The sequence below is a fragment of the Blennius ocellaris genome (genome assembly GCF_963422515.1).
Source record: "Blennius ocellaris genome assembly, chromosome: 22".
NCBI lineage: Eukaryota > Metazoa > Chordata > Actinopteri > Blenniiformes > Blenniidae > Blennius > Blennius ocellaris.
In genome coordinates this window covers 13426620-13448302 of record NC_137671.1, presented here as the reverse complement: position 1 = coordinate 13448302, position 21683 = coordinate 13426620, and the positions used below count along the sequence as shown (strand labels likewise).

The following is a 21683-nucleotide window of genomic DNA, read 5'->3' as shown; positions in this document are numbered from 1 at the left end:
TAAATTATGAAATATATGCAGTTTTAGTTACTTTCCCTCAGACTTTCCTTTTTGCCTTCATGATTTAAAAAAGACCATATAGTAAAACCGATAAAGGTATAATATGTATATTTTTATGTTGCTGTTTTCATGCACTGTCTGCAACTAGAATGAGGTTGACGGTTGACAACCGGGTATGAAAAGAAATGCAACAGAGCTGCACCTTCCTGCTCCCAGAAGACAAAACAAGAGCGACAGGTTTACTTCCACCGCAACGTCCGTCTGGCTCATTTTGAATTGTCTTGACGAGCTTGTTAAATATATTTAATTGTTGAAATGTTTAATTTTCCTTGTAAGGAGTCATTTGGATTTATGAGTATCATTATGGATTTGTTTATTGATGCATTTTTGGTAAATAAATGAATTACAATGAACTGTAATGCAGACAATCACCACTAGTCGGGGCTGGAGAGCTGGAGAAAACACAGTTTATGGCAGCACTTGGACCAGAAATGGGAATCCTGTTGAGCACATTATTGGCTTTATTACAACTAAAACGGCCTCATCTTTCACATCATTCTCATCTCTTTAAGAGTGCAAAGACTAGTATCCTCTGGCTTGTTGTTTTGTTTTTTTCTTCCGCTGGATTTTCAGGGTGTGAAAAACCTCTGGAGTACATACACAAATAGCATATATCAAAATATAGTTTGTTTTACAACTGTTTCCCACAAAAATGGCAAAAGAAACTGAAAAATCTGCCGCAAACATGCAACATCCTCATTTTAATTTCCCCTTTTCAGGATCAAATGTGGACGTCTTTAATATACTAAAAACTCTCGTCTCGTAAATGTAGAATGTTTGCACATTTTTCTCGTTTAAACCATAAAACTGCACTGAAAATGATCAACACAGAAAGAGTCTATGCTGTACGAACAAGAAAAACCACATACCAGCGTAACTGCGGCAAAACGGCACTGAAAAGATGCGACGACACTCCCAACTAAGTCATTTATTTTAAGAAATTATATTACTATTACAATGTTCATTAAATTACTCAGAATCTGGACCCTCCTCTAAACAAATATATACATATTTCACAGTGAATTTGGTACATTTGGTTTCCCCCCCCCCCCACGATGAAAATATATGAAAGCTTAATAAAGCTCAAAAATAAAAGACTCACAAAAGGCGGAAAGGAAAAAAAAATTAAAGCTGGACGATTAAAGTAGGAGAGATGTGGGCCGTGAAGCCTCCGGGCTTTGGAGACGAAGAGTAAAGTCGATGGATCTTTTCTGGGAAGTGCAATCGACTCACTTAGGTCAAACCACGAGCCCCGGAAGAACTTCGTCGATTCCCTGCAGACAAGCGTCCCTTTTGTCTGTCTCACGTCTTCTGCAGAAACTTTGGAGTGAGTGGTGTTAAAAAATAAAAAAAATAAAAAAGAAGAAGAAATAATCCCTTCTCTTGGCGGCGCTCAGTCGCGCTTCTGCGGCACGCAGCCCTCCATCTCCAGCACGTCGGGCCAGCCGTCGAACTTGTTCGTGTCTGCGCTGTTCTTTATGTGCTGGGGACGGAAAGACGGCGGGACGTTTAGAACTCGGGCCCGGGGGAAAGCTCCGCGTTCAACACGGGCGGCATTTTGGAAACGAGAGCTACGAGATCTCCTTTGATCTCATCCGCTTTGAATGGGACTTTTTTTTTTGTGTGTGTGTGCATATTTTTAGGATTTATTCGGGAATGTTTAGCCGTTTAACGTCCCACAATCCAATCGATTGATCTTTGCATGACGACAAATCAACCCGGAAGAATTCCTGCAATTCAGGTCAATAGTTTTTGCAAAACGTTGGTCAAATACATACAAACCAATGAATAAATGCAACGACCTTCTCAGCTCAACTTTCGCTGGCGAAGGTAAATATGTTCGTTTACAAAGAAACAACATAAACCCTAAAAACAATCATGGATTTTTTTCCCCCCTCAAAGACGACTTTGATCCAAAAACGTATTAAGCAGCAGCCACACAAAATAAACACACAAGTTCTCCAGACGATTGTGGAGTGCAGTTGCAGAAATAAGTGCCGTTGTAATGGATGTTGCTCTGATGCCAAATAGACTGAAATGTCTCTTTCAACTATCTGCAGTTTCAAGACATAATTGATCAATTGTACATATAGTTTCGCTACATTGACCAAAATGACAACTATGTGTGTTTAAAAAAAAAATTATAATTAAGAACTCTAGTTATTTTTGTGCTTTCTAACAGTTTCTGGCACTTTTTTTTTGCCTCTTCAATGTTGAATGTTAAGGAAACTCTAAATTAAACGCAATAGAAGTTTAGCGTTTTCACACGAAAGACTAGAGATTACGAGGATGTTTACACAGATTAGATCCTAGTGCCTGAGCAGGGCGAGTGTCAACAGTCGGCTCGTTCACAGCGGCAGGTCGGTTGTTCAAACCGTGCGTTTGATTCTCTCGTACACGCTCTATATTAAGTTTCGTCACTTCCGGCGTGTGTCTCGTCCTCTCACGCGGCGTTGCTCGGAGACGCCGCGTGAGATCCTTTATCCGTGTCACCCGAGATCAAAAGAGCCGCGTTAAGACGCGGAGACGAGCCGCGCCGTACGCAGCAGATGAAATATGTCGCTTGTGTTCATTTTTATTATGAAGGAACACCTGAAGAGGTTAAAACCTACCTGACGAGCCCATTTTGCATTCGGTGTAAAAACCAGTCCGACCAGTTCAGGACTGCAAATCTGTCTCTGCAATGTTTCTTTAAGTTCAGAGACTATTTGATTTATCTACACCCCCCCCCCCCTCCTCCCCCACTCGACTGAACAATGACAGAACCTCAATGATAAGACTTAGAGACACGCTTCAGGTCAGAGTGAATGTTGCTCAGCAGAGGCTCAACTTTCACCTTTCCTAATCTCTGGGTGGTTTAGTAGGAATGGAGTTTGTTGGCAATGCAACAATTGAAAGTTTCCCCACGACTCCACCCTGTTCCATTTATCCGAAGTTCAAAAGATCCGACGATCGGGAACGATCACCAATAACATGCATATTAATAACATCTCAAAAAAGGCGTGAAGTGCAAGTTATGGAGGTTAAAAGTTGTTGAAAATCCTGCATTTTACTCCTTCCTGCATCTTTTTCAAAACCCAGTTTCTTCTCTCTGATACGTGAAACGACCAAAAAACGACTTCTGCTCACCTGCTCGAACGGACTCTTGGTCTTGATCCCTTTCCCTCCGACGAAGATCCAGTTGTCGCGGAACTTCACGTTGCTGATGGCCGAGCTGCCCAGGTCGGCGATGAGCTTCCTGGCATCGTCGTTCAGTCTGCAGGTGAATCATCCCATCAGCGTCGGAAGCAAATCGAGCGGTTTGGGTGGAGACGGTTCTTACTTTGTCGCCGGGTCGTCGAACGAGGCCATCAAGACGATGGTCCCTTCTTCGATCTCCTTCAGGAACTTGATTAGCGGGACCACGTCTGAGCGCAGGAGAACGTGGGGTCAATCGCGGTTCGTTCCTTCGCTCCCGACACAAAGCGGCGGCTGAAACTGGACTCACCTCCGGCCCACATGTCGAAACTGTCCGTCTTTTTCATCTCGCCCGTTCGTCCTGCGGAGGAGAGAAGAGAATCGGCTCGACGTCTCCGAATAGCAAACGGTTTATTGCGCCGCGGGTTCTACGCCGCAGGGCAGAGACGTACCGTCGACCAGAGCGATGTTGATCCCTCGGCCCACGTTGTTCTTCACACTGCTCATTATTCTGCAACGGAGAGACCATAGGTTCAATAATCGTAGCGTTTTACTTTATTTTCTGACTGTGACTGTATTTTTAGGAATTGAATTTTAATCATGATCAATTACACAATTACATTAACATTGAAATATAAACCTTTTAAACATTGGAATCAAGCACATGTTTATTTTGTGTGCGCCTTCAGTGTGAACCCTGTGACAAAGCACGCGTCCTGATACTCACAGTTTATCCTCCACGCAGAAGCGCGGCCCCACCACACTGGCTGCGCCGCTCGCCACCTTGAAGGCAAAGTGTCCCTGCGGACATGCCTTGGAAAGACCACACTTGTATCTGACCGGCTTCGCGGCTGCAGGGACAAAACTGGGGTTACACGACGGACGTGCGACGACACAACGGAAAGCATGAAACTAACGGGGGAGGGGGGGGAGGGGGGGGGGATCTATGTGCACAGACGGCTGTCTCCTATCGACAACAGGACGTTGCTCATTTACCATTGTGAGTTGACTTGTACAGAGAGATGGGAGGGGGGAAAGAAAGGAGCACATGCATGAAAACATCAGTAAGTCAGAAGAACGAGTGTAGAGTAATAATAATAATTTAAAAAAAATGTACTTACTCACTGTGCTGTCTGTCAAAGATTTGGCTGGAAAAGAAAAAATAAACTCTTCACCACAGTCAGCCGTGTCTTATCCATGTCATGAAGTGTTTTAATTGCATGTTACTCACTGAACAGTTGGCCAAGTTTAAAGTCTGTGCTCGTCTCCAGCAGTTGAAAAGCCAGAAAGACGACTAGAAGGAATGCAAAGACGAGCGCTGCCAACTTCAGTATACCTGGGAGGGAAAGGAGAGGCATGAAAGCGTCGCTTTGCGAGTGTCATTGTCACCGTCAGTTCCGTTTGGAGGGCCGTGGCTATTTGACGCTCGAGACAATGGACTCGTTTCATTATTGTGAATGTGAGAAAAAAGCTATAATAGGCGTGTGCATGATATGGGTTCTTCTAAGTTCATCAGATTATGTTGTGAATTCTTGTGTCGTTGCCCCCTCAGAGTAAAAGCAGCTTCACGTACCGTTAGCCCTGAACATCTTCAACAGACTCCGACTGCTTTGTCCTGTACAACCTGGAGACACACAACATGTGATAGTACTCTCAAATATCCAAGTAGGATTTGTAGGTGCTGTGCTCAAACGTGGAATTTCACTTGTTTCAATCTTATTTATCACGTTAGGTTGGGCAGTTTTGACTATATTAAATGGAGGAAATCTGAATTCCCATCAAGTCAGTATTATCTGATTCTTTTTTGTTATATATTTTAACATGACCTTGATTGATAGCCTCCTACATTCTTCCTGTTTAAGTTCATGACAGTTGCATTAGACATTAATAAAATAGATGGTTTAGAATTTGTAGGAATTACATGTCTACATAAACACAGATTAATTTACGTTTGTGTCTCATAAAACAACTTCTTTCTCTGAGTTAGTGCTCAAAGTGAAATAATCTGAAGTAGTGTGACTGCATATTTAATGACAGGATCCAGAAAACATTATTTAGTGTAATAACTGCGTTTAAATGTCTTAATTACATTAGAACGCAGGGGTAGTTCCCACTTTTTCAAACTATAAGTCTAACTAAAGCCCATTTGTGTGGAGTTTCGCACACTTCCGGTGGTGTTTACGCTTTAAGGTCTCGGGTAAAAAAGTTCCTAGGTTTGAAACGTTTCCGTTTCCTGTAAATGTTTAAACGATATAACAACGTGCTCGAGTAGATAAATAATCTATATTCCCACCTTTTTTAAGCTGGAAATGTTATAATTATATTTAAATATTACGGTGGTCTTCGGGGTTTCTATAAGTGACGTTAACTTTAGCTGAGGTCCTCTTAGCATAGCTATTTTTGGTTAATGTAGAATTAGTATTCTTAATATTGAAACCGGCTTTAAATTGCGGTATTTTATCGTTTAGCATAACATTCTGACAACGACAGTGACGTCCAGCTGTGGCAACTTCAAACCGACGCCGTGAAACTTCCTCGTCTGTCCCGGCGCCGCTAACACTTGGCTCCGCCACCTTCCGAACCGAAGCCCGGAGAGGCGGCGGCGCAATGCAGGCGGCGTTTGAGGCGGAGAGGTCGGTGCTCACCTGTCCGGCCCGCCGGCCCGCTGGATGCGAAGCTCCGAAGGTGTTTAAGACGAACGACCCTCTGAGGCGACAGTTCCGAGCAGTGTCATGACAGCTGTGCTATGAGGCGGGACACACGGCGAGGTGAGCCACTCCGTCCGGAAAAACGAAGACCAAAAAAAGCTATGATATGTAGCAAGATGAGTCACTCTGTTTAAAAAAAAAAAAAAAAAGAATCTTTTTAATAAATGCTTTAAATAATAAGTTACATAACATAGAAGTTTCACTCGATAAAATATTGAATTTCCAACCATTAAAATGCTAAGAAAAGGAAATTCAGGAAACACCACTAACTCCAAATAATGTTTCTAAATTAATCATTTATAGTTTTCTGGAAATAACAAGATGGACATATATATAATATTCTGAGCAAAATGTTTTATTTTGAAAAAGCATCAAAAGTTTACATTAATAAAACATAAAACACATACACACCCATATCAGAAATGTTGTTTTATTTAATGAAAGAAAATCCCAAACCATTACTTATAGATCGTTTTCTATTTTTCTGTTTTATGAGTTATTGATGTTCTATTCACATTTCTTATTTCTTATATACTTTTTAATTTTTGCATTCTTTCTACCCAGTTATTTACATGCTCTAGCTTTTGAACTGTATTCATAATAGAATTTGCATATATACTTGTATTCATGCAAATACAAGTGTGTGTGTGTGTGTGTGTGTGTGTATGTATATATGTACAAAACTATATATATATATATATATATATATATATATATATATATATATATATATATATATATATATATATAGTTTAATTTTAATTTTACTCTTAGTTCAAATCTTAACCCTTTAACAAAAGTTCAATAATTTTGTAAAATGCTATAAAATTGGGACGTAAAATATCTGTTAAAAAATTGTTTCTTATTGTTTCTTTACAGTCAGACTAAATAGTTATTTAAGGTGGATATTTGAATCCTGTTTAGCGGAAAATATTTCAAGTTATTTCATTTACATGCAGATGGGATTTACGTTTTCATGAACGAGTGAGACATCTGTCAATAGCACATCTTTGTGACGTCACATTTTTTTCTTCATCCTTCCTCATTATGAGGAAGATAAAACACGTTGGAGTGCCAACACCGCCACCTACTGGAAAGCATTTGAAGTACAGCTTTATTTTGTGACTAGTTTTGTTACAAAGGCACATTTTCAGGATTATTTCAGGTTGTTTTCACATTAAACAGAAAAAAAAGTGTTGCAAAACGATAAAGGAAAAAAACATACTGTACATATAAAAAAAAAAGCAAAGTGAAGCAGTAAAATGAAGTGAGCTCAATAAATTAAGACTTTCAGCTTTGTCATATTGAGGAAAAATCCATGAAAACATAGGCAGCCGTTTCTTCAAACACTGTGATTATTCATCACATCCATAGAAATGTGTCATACGAGGAGGTCCTGTTGAAGTAAAAACAAGACGTGTCAGTTTGGGTGAGGAAAGCTAAACCGCATGGGATCAGATATGAGATAAAACCAGCTAAATGTGTATTACGTCATCTGAGCCCTGATGGCAGGCCGTGCCGTTGCCGCCCGTGCCACTCTCGTGATCGGGCGTGACGCCGTTGTTATCCTCCTGGATCCGGAGGTTTGAGAAACGATAGGAAGGGGACCTGTTTTCAGATAAGAGAGAAAGAAACTGAGTTAAAATGGTGGATGGAAGGCGCGATCACGGCGGGGATGCACGTCTCTCTCACCTGCTTCTGGACATCACTCTTCTGACGGCGAGGACGGCGGAAACCACCGCGATCAGGACGACGAGTCCCGCTCCAGTGCACACCAGGATCAACACCAGCTTTTCTCGCTGGAACATACGCCCACATCAGAGTGTACGTTTAACAAAAAAAAGAAATTGAACCTGGTAGCAGAATGCAGGGAATGGACACCAAAGACAGAAGCAGATCGAAGGTCCATTATTAAATAAATTATACAATAAAATCTAAAAAGAATCAGGAAAAAAAATTGCACAAACTTGGACTTTTCTAAAAAATAAAAAAAAAAGTCTCTCAAGACGGCTTGCAATAATAAGAAATATGAAAAGAACATCTACTTCAATAAACAGAATAATAATCATATAACATTTAGGCTATTCCAAGTATTGGGTGCACCTGAATATAAGCCGCACCCACCAAACTTAAAAAGAAAGTGCGGATTTACGTGATGAACATGAATGCATAATTAATGTATTGCTGGTATGAAGCTTGTTAACATTGTAAAAAAAAAAAAAGCAGCTTATAATCCAAACAAATACGGTATTTCCTTAAATCTACCCTCGTTACGATCAGGTCATGAAACGCCGGAACTAAACGACGACACGCAGGGTCAAACCATCTAAACTCAGGACGAAGCATCAGAGAAGCAGGACCGACTGACCGGCGTGTCGAAGTGTGCGACTGAAGACGTGAACATGGCGGGCGGACCCGGGCTGGGTTTGACTCCACACGGCCTGATGACCGTCTGCACGGCGTGTTGAGGAGCGAATCCCCCCTCGCACCGGTTACTGGGCACCTTCCGATACCTTCACACGCACAAATCAATCAGACATGGAGGAGGAGGAGGAGGCGGCCATGTTGTTTTATTTTCTCTCGTTCCACAAGAGAACCGTACCCGGCCGTCAGGAGCTCGTCCTCCTCGCCGTTCAGACAGGCCTCCAGGGTTTTATTCGCGGCGCTCGGTTGTCTCACGCACTCGGAGGTGTTAGCATGGCGATAGTAGCCGTAGTCACTTCCGTCGAGGAGAGAGGGAGGGTTATTATTACGTTTGTTTTTAAAACGCAACACGACGCCCGCGGTTTGTCCGTACCATAAGTAGTCCTCCCGGGTGCACGGGCAGGGGCTTTGTTTCTTGCTCACTTGGAAGCCTCGGCCGTTCCTGCACACCGACTGCCTCTTCAGCCTCCTGTAAGTCTCCTTCACGCCCAGGACGCAGCCCGTCCTGTCCGACGACTCGCCCGCCTCCGCCTCGTGCGCCAGCCACTCTTCGTAATCCCCGTCGTTGCCTGGAGAATTGAAATGACCAGCGACAATTGTAAAGTTACTCAGTTTTCTGGTAAAATGACATTTTGGCCCCATCTCACGTGAGAAACCACCAGGGGGCAGCACAGAGGCCAAGGAGCGAGTCAGAATAGTCCCTCCTATCTCCTAATAATCCCTCATATCTCCTTTCCTATCCACTTCTCCTTAACCCCAGAAGTGTTTCAGTAAGGCGCGTTGGAATTCTCAGTAAGCTAAGGAAAGGAGGCTCAATGCTTCCTTTAGAACCTCCTTTAGCCTTGGAAACACCGATGCTTCAGGGAAACTCAGGATGAGTGAAAAGGGAGAAGATCATGCAAGTTTACCAAAGCAATAATCTGCTTGGAACAGTTTGAAATCATCTAGAACCCAGATCCCAACTAGGAACATTCTGGATGTTGTAGAACCAACACAGTAAAATCCAGTCTTTGTGTTTGATTGGTTCTTCATTCACCTTTTGTTCCTCTTTTCCTTTGATTTACATTCAAACCTGGTGATATTTGGCTTTATATCAGTGGTTAGATCCGCAGGGGGGAAGTGAGAGATTCACCTTTTAATACTACGTTTGATCACTTTTAGACTCTTTTCACCACGACGGACGTCACTCACCTTCTCCTAACGCCTTTCCTTAACCCTGTGACGTCATCCACCGGGTTAAAGGAGAAGTGTATAGGAAAGGAAAAGGGAAGCACCCCCTGACTCACACTCTCTGGTAACGAGGCTCTGGAAGTCGATGGTGACGGCCACCCACATGGGCTGCCCGTCGTCCTCCGGCCTGAAGCCCCACACGCTCACGTTCATGGCCTTGGTGCCCGGCTCGGACGAGAGCCCGGCGAAGAAGAAGGGCTGCTCTGTGAAGTTGTACGACTTCCAGCACCGGCCCTCGTCCGTGGAAAACCTGGCGGGAAAGAAGATGAACGCAATCCACAGGGCGAAGGTCCAGTAGGGTTAGAGAGGGAGGAGTTGTCTTTACTTGATCGTCTTGACCTGTCGGTCTCGCAGCGCCTCCACGGCGACGACGAGACCCCCGGAGTCCAGGATGCTGTAGTGGTGCGGACCGCTCAGAGTGCCCCTCCAGTTGTAGCCCCCGTCTGAAGACACAAACACGTCGGGATGCTGCGAGGACGACAGAGAGTCACCCACAGTGCCTGGCGAAGCACAAACACACAGATTTTTTTTTAAGACTCGGAATAGAATATTAGTTTCAACGTTCCCAGTATTCAAAAAAAAAAAAAAGGCTGTTTCTTTACCGTGAGCGATGACGAGGCCGACGGCGGTCGGCTCGGACAGCGCCAGCATGGGGACCAGTCGGTTGTTACGACTGAGCTCACCGTGAATATGGAGGTTGCACTGCGATGAAATAAATCTGGTATAAAATAACACGTAGAATAGAGAAGTAGATCACGACTTGTTGGACTTGTGTTCAACGTAGCGTACCTTCTTGACTTGGTCGCCACAGTTCACGTTCTCCGGTTTGTTGAGTTGCCTCCAGGTTCCTCCTCTGTTGAAGGAAATGACGGATCTTATACGTCCATCTGCAAGACAAAGTCGTGATTAAATCTGGAATGGAAGGAAAATATGGACTCCTGTGTGTGTGTGTATATATATGTCTATTTCAGGACAGTCAGGATCTGGTCCAGGGGTGTCAAACATAAGGACCGTGGGCGGCAAGAGGCTCCAATCTGGTCAAAACCCAGCAAATTGGACATTTGACTGTCATTTTTGGTGATAATCGTCTTGTTTTGTGAAAATATAGACATTTTTATCATGTATGCTCTGCATTAAAGTTTAAATTCAAAGGTTGTTATCGCACTATTCTACAGGTCCGGCCACAAAATAGATTTGGCTTGTGCGTGGCCCCTGAAAAAACACGTATTTGACGTTGTTTGACCCGTGAGACTAGATGAACTGCAAACAGGAGGCGTTGTCTGTTTAAACTACAGTAGTTGTGACAGTTCAGCCAATGGTGGAATCCGAGTCTGAGTCGTCGTCGTTTCAGATCATATGGCTCCGCCCACTTGTCGTCGTCTGCACTTAATAAATCCTGATTGTCAGGTGTCCAATGTTGTGTAGATTATACAGATCATGAAAACGATACAAAGGTCAAACTTCCCCTGCGACAAATGCAGCAAAATATCCTTGTTGTGTTTTTACCCAAATCCAGTTTATTAGTCAGATAAGCTCCTCTCAGGGAAGTGATGTTGGTGAAGTCACTCTTCCTCTGACCATCGAAAAGATGGTGCTCCAAAGACTTGGAGAACAAGATCCCGCGGTCGTCCGAGGTGTACATCGTCCCGAAATACGTGTCTGAGGCCAAAACAGAAAGAGGTGAAGGATGGGTTCAGTGTCGCTTTTCTGACAAATACGGATCCGAGTTCACGCTGTTGTTTTTTTGATGACAGGAACATTATATTGCACAGGAAAATGTAAATAGTTGGAAAAAGTTGGAACTGGAAGTTCTTGGACAGATCACCAATCCGTCACAGGGTGAATGATCACTGAGGGATCGTGGGAGAAGATCAGGGCCACTGTGGAAAATAAACCCCCTGTGTTCGGACTTATTTTTTTCTTTCAGCATTCTGACTTTTAAACTCTGAATTATGCATTTTCAACTCAGAATTCTGACTTTTAAACTCGGAATTGTGACTTAAACTCGGAATTATGACTTTTAAACTTGGAATTATTACTTTTAGACCCAGAATTCTGACTTTTAGACTCAGAATTATGGCTTTCAAACTCAGAATTCTGACTTTAAAGTCAGAATTCGGGCTTTTAAACTCAAAATTATGACTATTGACTTGAAATTCTGACTTTTAAACTCAGATTTACAACTTTTAAACTCAGAATTATGACTTTAAGCACAGCATTCTGGCTTTTTTCTCAGAACTCTGACTTTAAAATCACAATTCTGACTTTTAAACTCAGAATTCTGAGAAAAAAGTTAAAACTCAGGTTTGTTTTTACCCATAGTGGCCAGAATCCTCTTCCTTAAGAGACAGACAGCCGCCCACAGCCATCATTACAGTGAAAACCCAGCACAAGGAGAACATGCAAACTCCGCACATAAAGGAACCTTAATCAAGCAACAATCCTGCATCAGAACTCAAAGAGCTGCCTTTGTTTTCCCTAAAAAGACGGCGTCAGCGGCGGGAGGTGTGCAGCTCCGCACGTCAAAGAGATTTAGCACCTGGGAACGACACACAACCTTTCAGCATCTCCCATCGACATTGATCAGCGTGGAGCTCGCACACGTGTCTCCTGAGGGCCTGAAGGACGCCGCCGAGGTCCGTGGACATGTGTACGTGTTTGTGTCGCACCCTGATACCAGGATGTGTTTGTCAGCGTTTTTTTGCCGTGTAACCTAAATCTCCCTCCCTCCAGCAAACGAGAAGATAAAGCCCCCTTCGCCCCGCATCGCCCGTATTTATCTCTGCAAGTACAAAAGTCCCGTCAGCCCGAGCCAGACGGCTTCATCTGGAAGAGGGGAAATAAAAAAATAATAATAATAAAAAACGCAATATGAGGCAATAAGATGAGAGTGACTGGGGTTGGTGTGAGAAAAAGTGAGTGGAGGGTGCAGTGTGAAGAGGGAGGAAAGAGAGAGAGGGCGAGGAAGGAAAGGAACAAAGAGTTGGCAGCTGGACACACACACACACACACACACACACACATACACTCACACACACACACTCGATATGACAGGGTGATTTGTCAGCAACACCAACGACTTGTGAAACCAGTCTGGCCTTTTACCGTTAAGCTTTTCCATGACAACAAGAGTGGCTGAGAGAGCGAGAAATTCCATTGCGTTGTGTAGGCATATTTACCAATGTGTGTCAAGCACACTGCCGGGGGTTTTGAAGGTGTGTGTGTGTGTGTGTGTGCTTGCATACACCTTCTGAATGGAAAAATATGGACAAAGAGATTTACTGTGCTCGTACCTCCGGGGTTGTCCACGTGCATGAAGAGCATGTCTTCGTCTCCGTCCAGGATGGAGTAAAACTGCAACACACACACAAAACAAAACAAAGGTGAGAAAGAGTAGATTTGCAGTTTTTAAAAACAAACAAACAAATAACACTGTTTTGATGACTAATTTAATCTTTGTCTTAAGCCTGATCGCCGTGAGAGCCAGTGTGTGTTTGCGCTGTCAACAACTTAAAACCAGTCCACTTAAAACCAACTTCTTCAACTTCTCAACCACGAAAACCAACAAAAAAAACCAAAACATGTTGATCAACTGTGAACTTGTTATTGAACATTTTTGACTCCCCACATTTAAATATAACTAATTTGTCAGTTTTACCGTCAGTCTGATATTCAACTTATAAAAGATAAAATCAATCAGTTGATATATATGCACTTCAAAAATCCACATACATTTTTTATACTTTTCTCATAATCTTACTTTTACTTCCAATTTTACTTGTTTTACATTTTACACACTTATATGTGCTGAGACCATAACAGAATATTAGTTCTTGTACTTAAATATTATGTGTACTTTTGCGACCTATTATACCTTTAAAAGCTCAGAAAGGCAGGACAAAAAAAGAGGCAATCACATAAAAATGTATTATATAAGTTATGTCTCTTTGATAAATAAGTGAAAAATATCCTAAATGTCATTGATTATTTTTACAGTTTATTCAGTATTAAACCCTGCAAGAGAGGTCATCCATTGCCATGTTTTCAAGTAATTAAAACTTAATATTTTATGATATTTCTATACTTTGAACAAACATATGTCATAAAACTGCCCCAAATCACACATATTTCATACTTTTTTAATTAAAAAAACACCTCTAAATAGACTTTAACAATTGCCTCGAGTGCAACTCTTCTAAAATACAAAATAATGCACAGTACATGACTTAAGAGAGTTGTTGCATTTATGTGGAATACTGTCACAGTAATTTTTCTTTGTGCAACGTACACATTTAAACACGACTGTACACATTTTTTTAAATATATTTTTTAGATCTATCAGTTGCAGTAACTTGAAAATCGAGATCCGTTGCTGAATCAAAGGTCAAACAGCATGAAGGACTAATAATATAAAAAATAAATAATAGTTTATCATGTGCCAACAGTTTTTGGACATTGTATTTTATACAGTTTATCATTGTTAGTTAAAAATAAAATATAAAGAAAAATGCAGAATTTACTAAAAAATGATCACTTGGCCAATCAAAGGTCCATTTTGTTGTTGTTTGTTTAGTTTTTATTTGTTTCTCACCTGCTCGGTGGATGCAGAGGGAAGCAGAGCTCGGCTGAAGGTTTCTCCTTGGTCTGATGAGAAATACATGACACGAGGGGTTCTCTGGGAGCGAAACAAAGACTCTCTCATTCCTGGTAAACACTGGCGTGTGTGTGTGTGTGTGTGTGTGTGTGTGTGTGTGTGTGTGTGTGTGTGTGTGTGTGTGTGTGTATTCACCGGTGTGTATATTTACCGGATCTTCCATCACGGAGAAGAAGAGGAAGGCTCCGATGTAGCCGAAGCTGTAGATGTCCTCATGGATGGTGGTGAAGGTTTTGCCCAAGTCCTTGGTTTTCCTCAGCAGGAGGTCTCCCCTCTCGTCCGCCTCCACTGGGACACCAACACATGTTTTAACGATTCGTCTGGACTTTGTGGGGATGGAAGGTCGTCTTCACATCCTCCAATCTGGTCTGAGGCGCAAGTTTCTCACATTAAGTGCTTAATTTATAGTGATTAGTTTTGCAATGTGGCCGTTAAAAACACTTAATCCAACAGATTTGATTTTTTAACAGTTACACTCAGAATCTGGAACCTAATCCTGTATTTATTGTTATTATTACTTATTATATAAATATAAAAATATGGTTTTCAAACGATATAAAGATGGAGTATATGTTGTATATTTTTACGTGTGAAAATTTTTCTAAGTGTATAAATTGTGTGTATGTATAATTAGATATGCTCAAACAACTTTATTATACAAAAATATGTATTTTATTGATGCTTTTTCACAGATCCTTTGTGTCATCACAATAGTTCTAACATGTTTACGTAAATGTAATATTACACAAAGTGAATATAAAATATGCTAAAGAAAATTATATATAATCTATGGAGAAGGAGTGGAATTTAATAAGTTGTACTTCTTCCCACTCGTTTTCCGACAAGCTTTCTGAGTATAATCGTTCTTCTGTGATTATTCACCGTTTGTGGGGTGAAATATATTTAGTTATCTGGTGTGTACTGTGGACTTGATATTGATTTTGAGCATTTCCAAAATAAAATAAAAATTTTCAAAAAGGAAATTTTTAAAAATATTTTGTATGTCTCAGATGCAAATTTTTCTCCTGTTTTAACACAAAACTTGACAAATCTTTGCCTTGTAGACGATAAAAATCCACAGTAATATGAACAAAAACGCCTTGAGGATGAATATCAGATTACAAGGGATGATAACTTTGGGAAACACTATATTTTAGAATTTTTTTATTTCTGTGATGTTTTTTAAAGCACCAAACTTGATATAAAGTTAACATCAAACAGAAACCCCATTAAAGCGTTCAGTTTCTCACCTGGGTCGACTCGAATGCAGCTAAAGAACAAATTGACTCCGGCGCCCCTGATGGAAACAGGAAGTGACACATGTCTCATGAACAACAAGAGATGTGGCAATGATTTCTGCATGCGAGAGTCACACCGGCGTCATTCTGCCATCAACGACTCTGCTGTTTGTCCTCACCACGAGTATGAATGTACTCCATCGTAAACCTTCGTCCACTTGGCACCAAAGTCCAGCGAGAGCCAGAGGCTGCCCTGAAAGTCAGGAAACGCAGGAATGTGTTTACCTTCCCTCCAAGGTGTGTTTGCGGTGTGTGTGTGTGTGTGTGTGTGTGTGTGTGTGTGTGTGTGTGTGTGTGTGTGTGTGTGTGTGTGTGTGTGTGTGTGTGTGTGTGTGTGTGTGTGTGTGTGTGTGTGTGTGTGTGTGTGTGTGTGTGTGTGTGTGTCGAGGAACAAGGACGGAGGGCATGGTTAAAAAAAACAACAAACTAAAGTAAAAAACACTCACATCAATGCTGAGGGCCACGAGGAAGTCGGGGTTGAGGAAGTGGTACGTGATTGGCTGAGCCAGGTGAAAGGGCAGCTGGATGAACTTGAACGTGGCGCCGGCGTCGACGGAGGTGAAGATGATTCCTCCCGGGTTGTCGACCACCGGCGTGTCTGCCGTCAGTATCACCTGTGAATCGACAAACAAACAAACAATGGAAACAGGTCGGAGGCGGGATGAAGGACGGTTCAGGCGAAAAGTGTATATTTTGAGCGACGCCGGCCATTTTTTAAATCAAGATTTGTACACGAGATTGGAAAACAAGCGACGAGGGGGGGGGGGGGGGGGGGTGGGGGGGGTCCAGCTCACACGTTCATGGGCCCCGTACATATAAATACAAATTAAGTAGCCGCTTTTTGGGGCGTCTCTTTACATGACACCGGTGTTCTGGTCCACTGTATCTGTGAAGTTCTACTTACCGTCACTAGTTTTATCGCCCATATCAGTAGTTTAATAGTTGACACTCGCCCCATATTCTCTCCATTTTCTTCACGTTCTATTGCTCTCTGCACACGTCTGCGTGGATTCATTACAACATCCAGCAACGGCGCCCCCCAAAGGCACGGCAGACGAATTACATCGTCGTCAGTGTGTCGCTGCTGCAGTGTAAACACACTCCTTTTTTTTTTTTTAGGTGTTTGCCACATGAAATGTTGTTGTGTAAACGATAGAATAACATAAAACACTCCCTCGCTACTTCCACATGTCGTGAGGAGGGATGGACTCACTGAGCTCCCCGGACCCACGCTGACTCCAAACTCCTCCTTTATGAAGGTGTGGTTGATGTGCTGGGAGATGTCGTGGAAGGACTTGCCGTAGTCCGTACTGAGGGAGGGGGGAGGGGGGAAAAGGGGAAAGGCAGTTATGTTGTATGACAAAGAGGAAGCGTGAGCTGATAATCGGACGCTCGCTCACCTTCTGTAAAGTCGAGAGGAGCCTCCTTCCAGGAAAGACTCAATCGGGGCACTAAAAGTCGACAGCACCAGGATCACCTGATGAACGTGGCAAGATAGTTAAAACTTCACTTAACTCCATTTAATATTAAATTAGAGTTACTGTTAGGACTGCCTTTACTGGTTCAACCTTATAGACTTTGATTTAACAACAAAGAACTAAATAAAACAAAACACCTCAACTCAAAACAAAAGACAGTCCTGATATATTTGAGGAGGACAAATTCTTTATAGTCAGTTACTAAAGTTAACTTTGACCTAGACAGTCTGCAAATAGGAATTATGGCGTTATATCGTATCTTAAAGAGAGGCCATAACGAGGATTTATGGAGATGATGTGCAGCAGAACTTAGAATGAAATACTCACTCCTGTACCGTCGCCCACCCACGTGAGAATTACATAGGAGCCATCATCACCATTAAACCCTGTCTAGGAGAAAGAGAGGACAAGGGCGTGTAATATGTAAATATGGACAACGCAGCAAAGAAATGGGTCAAAATGACTGCTGGTGAAATCTGTGGTAAAAATGTAAGATTGTATTCAAGTTTTTAACTCTATATTTGGGATATCAATGCATCTTTGTTGGTTTGTAATTGTTATTCATATGGAGGAAATATGAACTTCAGCTTTTACAACTTGAATTTTACTCATATTTACTCTGTTTTGGTCTCCACATCTTATATTCCTGAGATTGAGGAACTCACAACTCTCCAATGAATGGCAGACAGGTTATAAATGATTTGAAATCCATTCAAACTGTTTTGTTAAAAAAAAAAAAAAAATAATCCTCATAACAAGCGACATACCATCTATCATTAGCTCACGATCACACTTTCTAATAGGTTTAGTAAAGTAATTTCCCATTTCAAACTACATGTTGTCCAACACTATCAGTTATTACTGGACATTAGTAGAAAGTCCAGGATGTAAAGATGAAGATAATTGACTGGGTCTCATGAAGCCATACACATATTTAAACAAAAATAAAACATTATGAATTATGACAAGACTGGTTTCTTTTTCACCATTCCACAGAATTGTTCTTTTGAAAGAAGTATGGATTATTGGCTTTATCTTGTTTTACGCACAAGCAAAACAGCCAATAACTTGAGGATTTAATAAATAAAATAAAAAAAATACATATACAGCAGCTCACCTCGTGTGTGCTGTCATCCAGGACCTTGTGCTCTGCCGGGGTGAGCGGGAGCCGGCAGGAGGTGAAGGCAGGACCGTGAGAAGGCGGCGAGGCGGCGGCGGCTCCACCGGGATCCCTCCTGGGACGCGCGCGCACCGGACCCCCGCCACGATCCCGCTCCGATCCCGGCTTCCCTCTGCCCGCAGCGGCCAGCAGAAGGACGCACAGGCCGCCGAGAACCAATAGTCTCCACAACATGTCTCCACGGAGGTTAGGGGTGTTGGGGGGGGGTGTGGGGGGAGAAGAAACAACTATGCGCGCTGGCGCAGGTCACGGCGCGGCGCAGTGAAGTGAATGTGTGTGTGTGTGTGTGTGTGTGTGTGGGGGGGGGGGGGGGGTTCGGACGGGTCATTAACATAAAAAGTGCTGTGAAGTGACACTTCCACCCTCTGCAGGTGCGTCTGCCCGCATCCCGGTGACCCGACTTCACACCCACAGAGAGAGAGGGAAAACGATCCGCAGCCAAACGAGGGACGTTAGATTGTGTTTGCGTTCAAGTGCTATGAAAAATACTGGCCTCGTGACAAAATATGGCTGGAAGAGGTCGAGTGGGAATGTTTTTTTTAGTATTGAAAGTGTTTCTGTGCTTCACGTCTCTTAAACAAACACACTGAACTGAACCTGTGTTATAATTTAGATCTTCGGCCCTTCACAATAATAACAAACAAGCAGCTTGGCTGTTTGTTTATATAGGAAACGATAGAAAACACCACCTGCAACAGCCATTTCTGCTTCACTTGTTCACTTTGGTAAATGCAATTACTTTCGCAAATCCCATTCCTTAAAAAAAACACAAAAAAACCCCCAACTAATATGAATAACATCACGTGTGCAAAAATGGGACAATCTGACGTCATTTCTGCTTCGGTGGTTGTCTCCAGAACAATGTTGGCTGAAAGTCTTTCTTTTGTTTGGCTTCATTGCTGCAGCATGTTTTCGGAAACTCCCACCGTGATGCAGCTCCCTGCTGACTGGCCATTTCATCCTTCTGCTTTTCAGTTTCAGCGTTGAAGCTTGTGCAGGACCCACAGTGGGAATAGCAGCAACATTTATTTTATTTTTTTCCACTATTTAAGGTCATTTAATGGCCCAGATTGGATCCTCTGATGACACTCCCACTTTAATGTTTTATAGTTACCAGAAGCAGAGAGGGAGTGTTGTACTTTATGCTGAAAACTGTGAGCAAAAATATGTGTAAAATAATCTATTAATGGTCAGAACGAGTACATTTCTTCACCCTAAAATTGCCGCGTTGGTTGAGGTCAGACACACTTTTCGGAACTCTTTAAAACTTTTTCCAAATGGAAAGCTCCATATGAGAAATTGCATTTTTCTTAATACACCGTATTTATCATGTTTAGTTGTTTGTATTACCTGTGCAAAACTGTAAAAACATAAACGAGTGAGAGGTGTCTAAAACGACTCTTCGGACGGCACACAGCTGTTCCGCCGCAGGCTGGTGTATCATTCCAGCTGTGACTTGTTCCCTTTATCCTATTATACGGAAACCTTCGAGCTTTAAACTGTTGTTTGGAAACACGTGTCATTAAAATCTAAAAAAAGAATTAAATAGTGCTGGTAAAAGGAAACGAGCTTTCTGGGAGTCATCCATTTAAATTAAAACTACCTGGATGATCATATAGAGTTTATATTAAATTATTCCAATATACTAGTTGTTGGGAGGCTTAAAAAACAGAAACATGCTCGAATAAGTCAAGTGGAAAAAGGATAATTGTAGAGAAACTTAAGGATTTGTTCTAAACGTGACGCACGTCTGAGGAATAGCTGGCGTGTGGGTGTGTCATGATTCCACCATGGTAACCATCATTTAACAACTCCGGCCAGATCAATGATACTTCACTTGTAAAGTCGACACACCGGATACGGGGTCAAGGATCAACATGGAGTTGGATTTAAAACTCGATTCCAAGCGGTGTGGATATTTATGAATGGAGCACTGATGTAGGAGATGACGACTGGGTCGTAAGTTTTACGAGCCAAAGGGGAATTTGTAGAGGAAAGTTTATTGTGTAACACAATTGGCAGTAAAAGTCGTCTTATCTGGCAGGAATAAGGGACAAGCAGCTTTTTGAGTTTGCTGGTTTTCTCCTTTGATCATAGAATTGAGCAAACATAGTCACTTATTTGTAAAGAGGATTAGACGTTTAGACGGCGGCCATGTTGAAATCACGAAATGAGAGGTCGTGTTACACAAACACTTCCACACGTGATCTTAAGGAATTGGGAAGAATTGCTTTTCGAGTTGCCAAATGTTTTTCTGCTAATTTTTTGTAGCGTTTCTGCTCCAACTGTCGGGAACTTTTGTTTTGTTCTTCAAATAAAACAAAAACAAAAAACCCATGCACACGTTTAAATAGTTTCATAAACATGGTTCAAGATAACTTTATTCACAAAATGACAAAACTCTTTAGTGCAACAATCATTGTTCAGTAGTGCCTTTTTTTGTCTGTCATCACATTTTAGTTGCTTTTTTTAAAAATAATTTTATTATTAAAGCTGCTACAGTTAATTTGAACAGTAATCACCTGTCTGAGTGTCCAGCACGTCGCAATCATCTTTGATTTACACACAATACAACAACTTTTCCCACTCAAAAGTTTCACTATGCGAATGGCACGGCGCAGTTCGAATCCGCGACCCGCCGTCTCTCTGTCCGTCCGCCAGCTTTCACAAGCCTTTGATTTTAGTCACCGCAGGTCGTCTGTCGCCGGCCGATGCGAGCGGCCCTTCAGTGCGACCGTACATCTGTCTTGTGTAGGCCTGGTCCGGGCTGTACATGAGGCCGCCGATGGGGTCCAGCAGTTCAGAAATGACTGCAACGAAGTAGAGCACCATCCCAAATATAGACAATCCAAATATTTTGAGGATGGCCGCCATTAGTCCGACGGTCCAGTTGGCCTGCAAAAACAAAAACAATGAGCCACAGGGGTTGTTTTTCAATATCTATGCCTCTTCTGTCAACATATCAAGGGATTATTAATAGTTTATAACTACAAATGCACGTCTGTGGCACCTTTTTCAGTAGTTTGGCTGGTAAAGCAACTTGGTCACGTTCAGGTGTCGTTTTCACACTCGGAAGTGGGACTTCTTCCTCCTCCCAGTTACTCGTTTAACTCGTTTAAATCTTGTCAAACTTTTGGGGGTAACGCCTCCTCGGCAGTTTATTTCCACTTAAGCTGTGAGAAAATTTGGATTTTACAACCATATCTTAAACGCATGTGCCAACTGTAGAGAATGAATAGTTTTTCTCTAAACCTATATGTGCACCTTACAACCTCCCTTTCTGAATGTCCCAGTTTGGCGTCTTGGGATGGGAACGATGGGTTCGGTGGTGCATTTACGGACTGTTGGAAAATCCGGTTTCACCCGAAGTCCGTATTTGATTGAGGGATTTCGGAACTGACGCATGCAAGTGACACACGTGCCTTATGCCGAATAGATTAAATTCTCACACTCTTTTCGCAAACGCGTCGCGAT

General features: G+C 42.2%; 2 protein-coding genes across 2 annotated transcripts; both read right to left on the bottom strand.

Moving 5' to 3' along the window:
- Window positions 1-973: 973 nt before the first annotated feature.
- On the bottom strand, window positions 974-5994 carry fam3c (FAM3 metabolism regulating signaling molecule C). The gene is made up of 10 exons (XM_080518451.1): window positions 5883-5994; window positions 4811-4861; window positions 4469-4573; window positions 4359-4385; window positions 3965-4088; window positions 3690-3748; window positions 3548-3598; window positions 3383-3467; window positions 3190-3316; window positions 974-1543 (listed from the first exon to the last, which is right to left on the bottom strand). Exons 2-10 carry the CDS (start codon window positions 4824-4826, stop codon window positions 1454-1456), a joined length of 684 nt encoding a protein of 227 aa, XP_080374577.1. The 5' UTR covers window positions 4827-4861; window positions 5883-5994; the 3' UTR covers window positions 974-1453.
- Window positions 5995-7231: 1237 nt separating this feature from the next.
- Window positions 7232-18383, bottom strand: LOC308146786 (sortilin; the record flags this gene model as incomplete). The annotated part of the gene is made up of 21 exons (XM_080518707.1): window positions 7232-7341; window positions 7436-7553; window positions 7638-7744; window positions 8314-8458; window positions 8548-8664; window positions 8743-8938; window positions 9656-9849; window positions 9925-10099; window positions 10202-10301; window positions 10389-10486; window positions 11106-11258; window positions 12893-12953; window positions 14191-14274; window positions 14405-14541; window positions 15504-15550; window positions 15671-15744; window positions 15998-16165; window positions 16765-16861; window positions 16952-17028; window positions 17357-17419; window positions 18147-18383. The coding sequence occupies 21 exons, from the start codon at window positions 18381-18383 to the stop codon at window positions 7327-7329; spliced, it is 2463 nt and encodes an 820-aa protein (XP_080374833.1). The 3' UTR covers window positions 7232-7326.
- Between the last annotated feature and the right edge of the window lie 3300 nt (window positions 18384-21683).

Excerpts from the sequence above, each read along its gene's own strand:
- fam3c (XM_080518451.1), bottom strand. Across the intron at positions 4,089-4,358 it reads TTTGACAGACAGCACAGTGA|CCGCGAAGCCGGTCAGATAC; the intron begins GTAAGTACATTT and ends TTGTCCCTGCAG. Across the intron at positions 3,599-3,689 it reads CAACATCGCTCTGGTCGACG|GACGAACGGGCGAGATGAAA; the intron begins GTACGTCTCTGC and ends TCTCCTCCGCAG.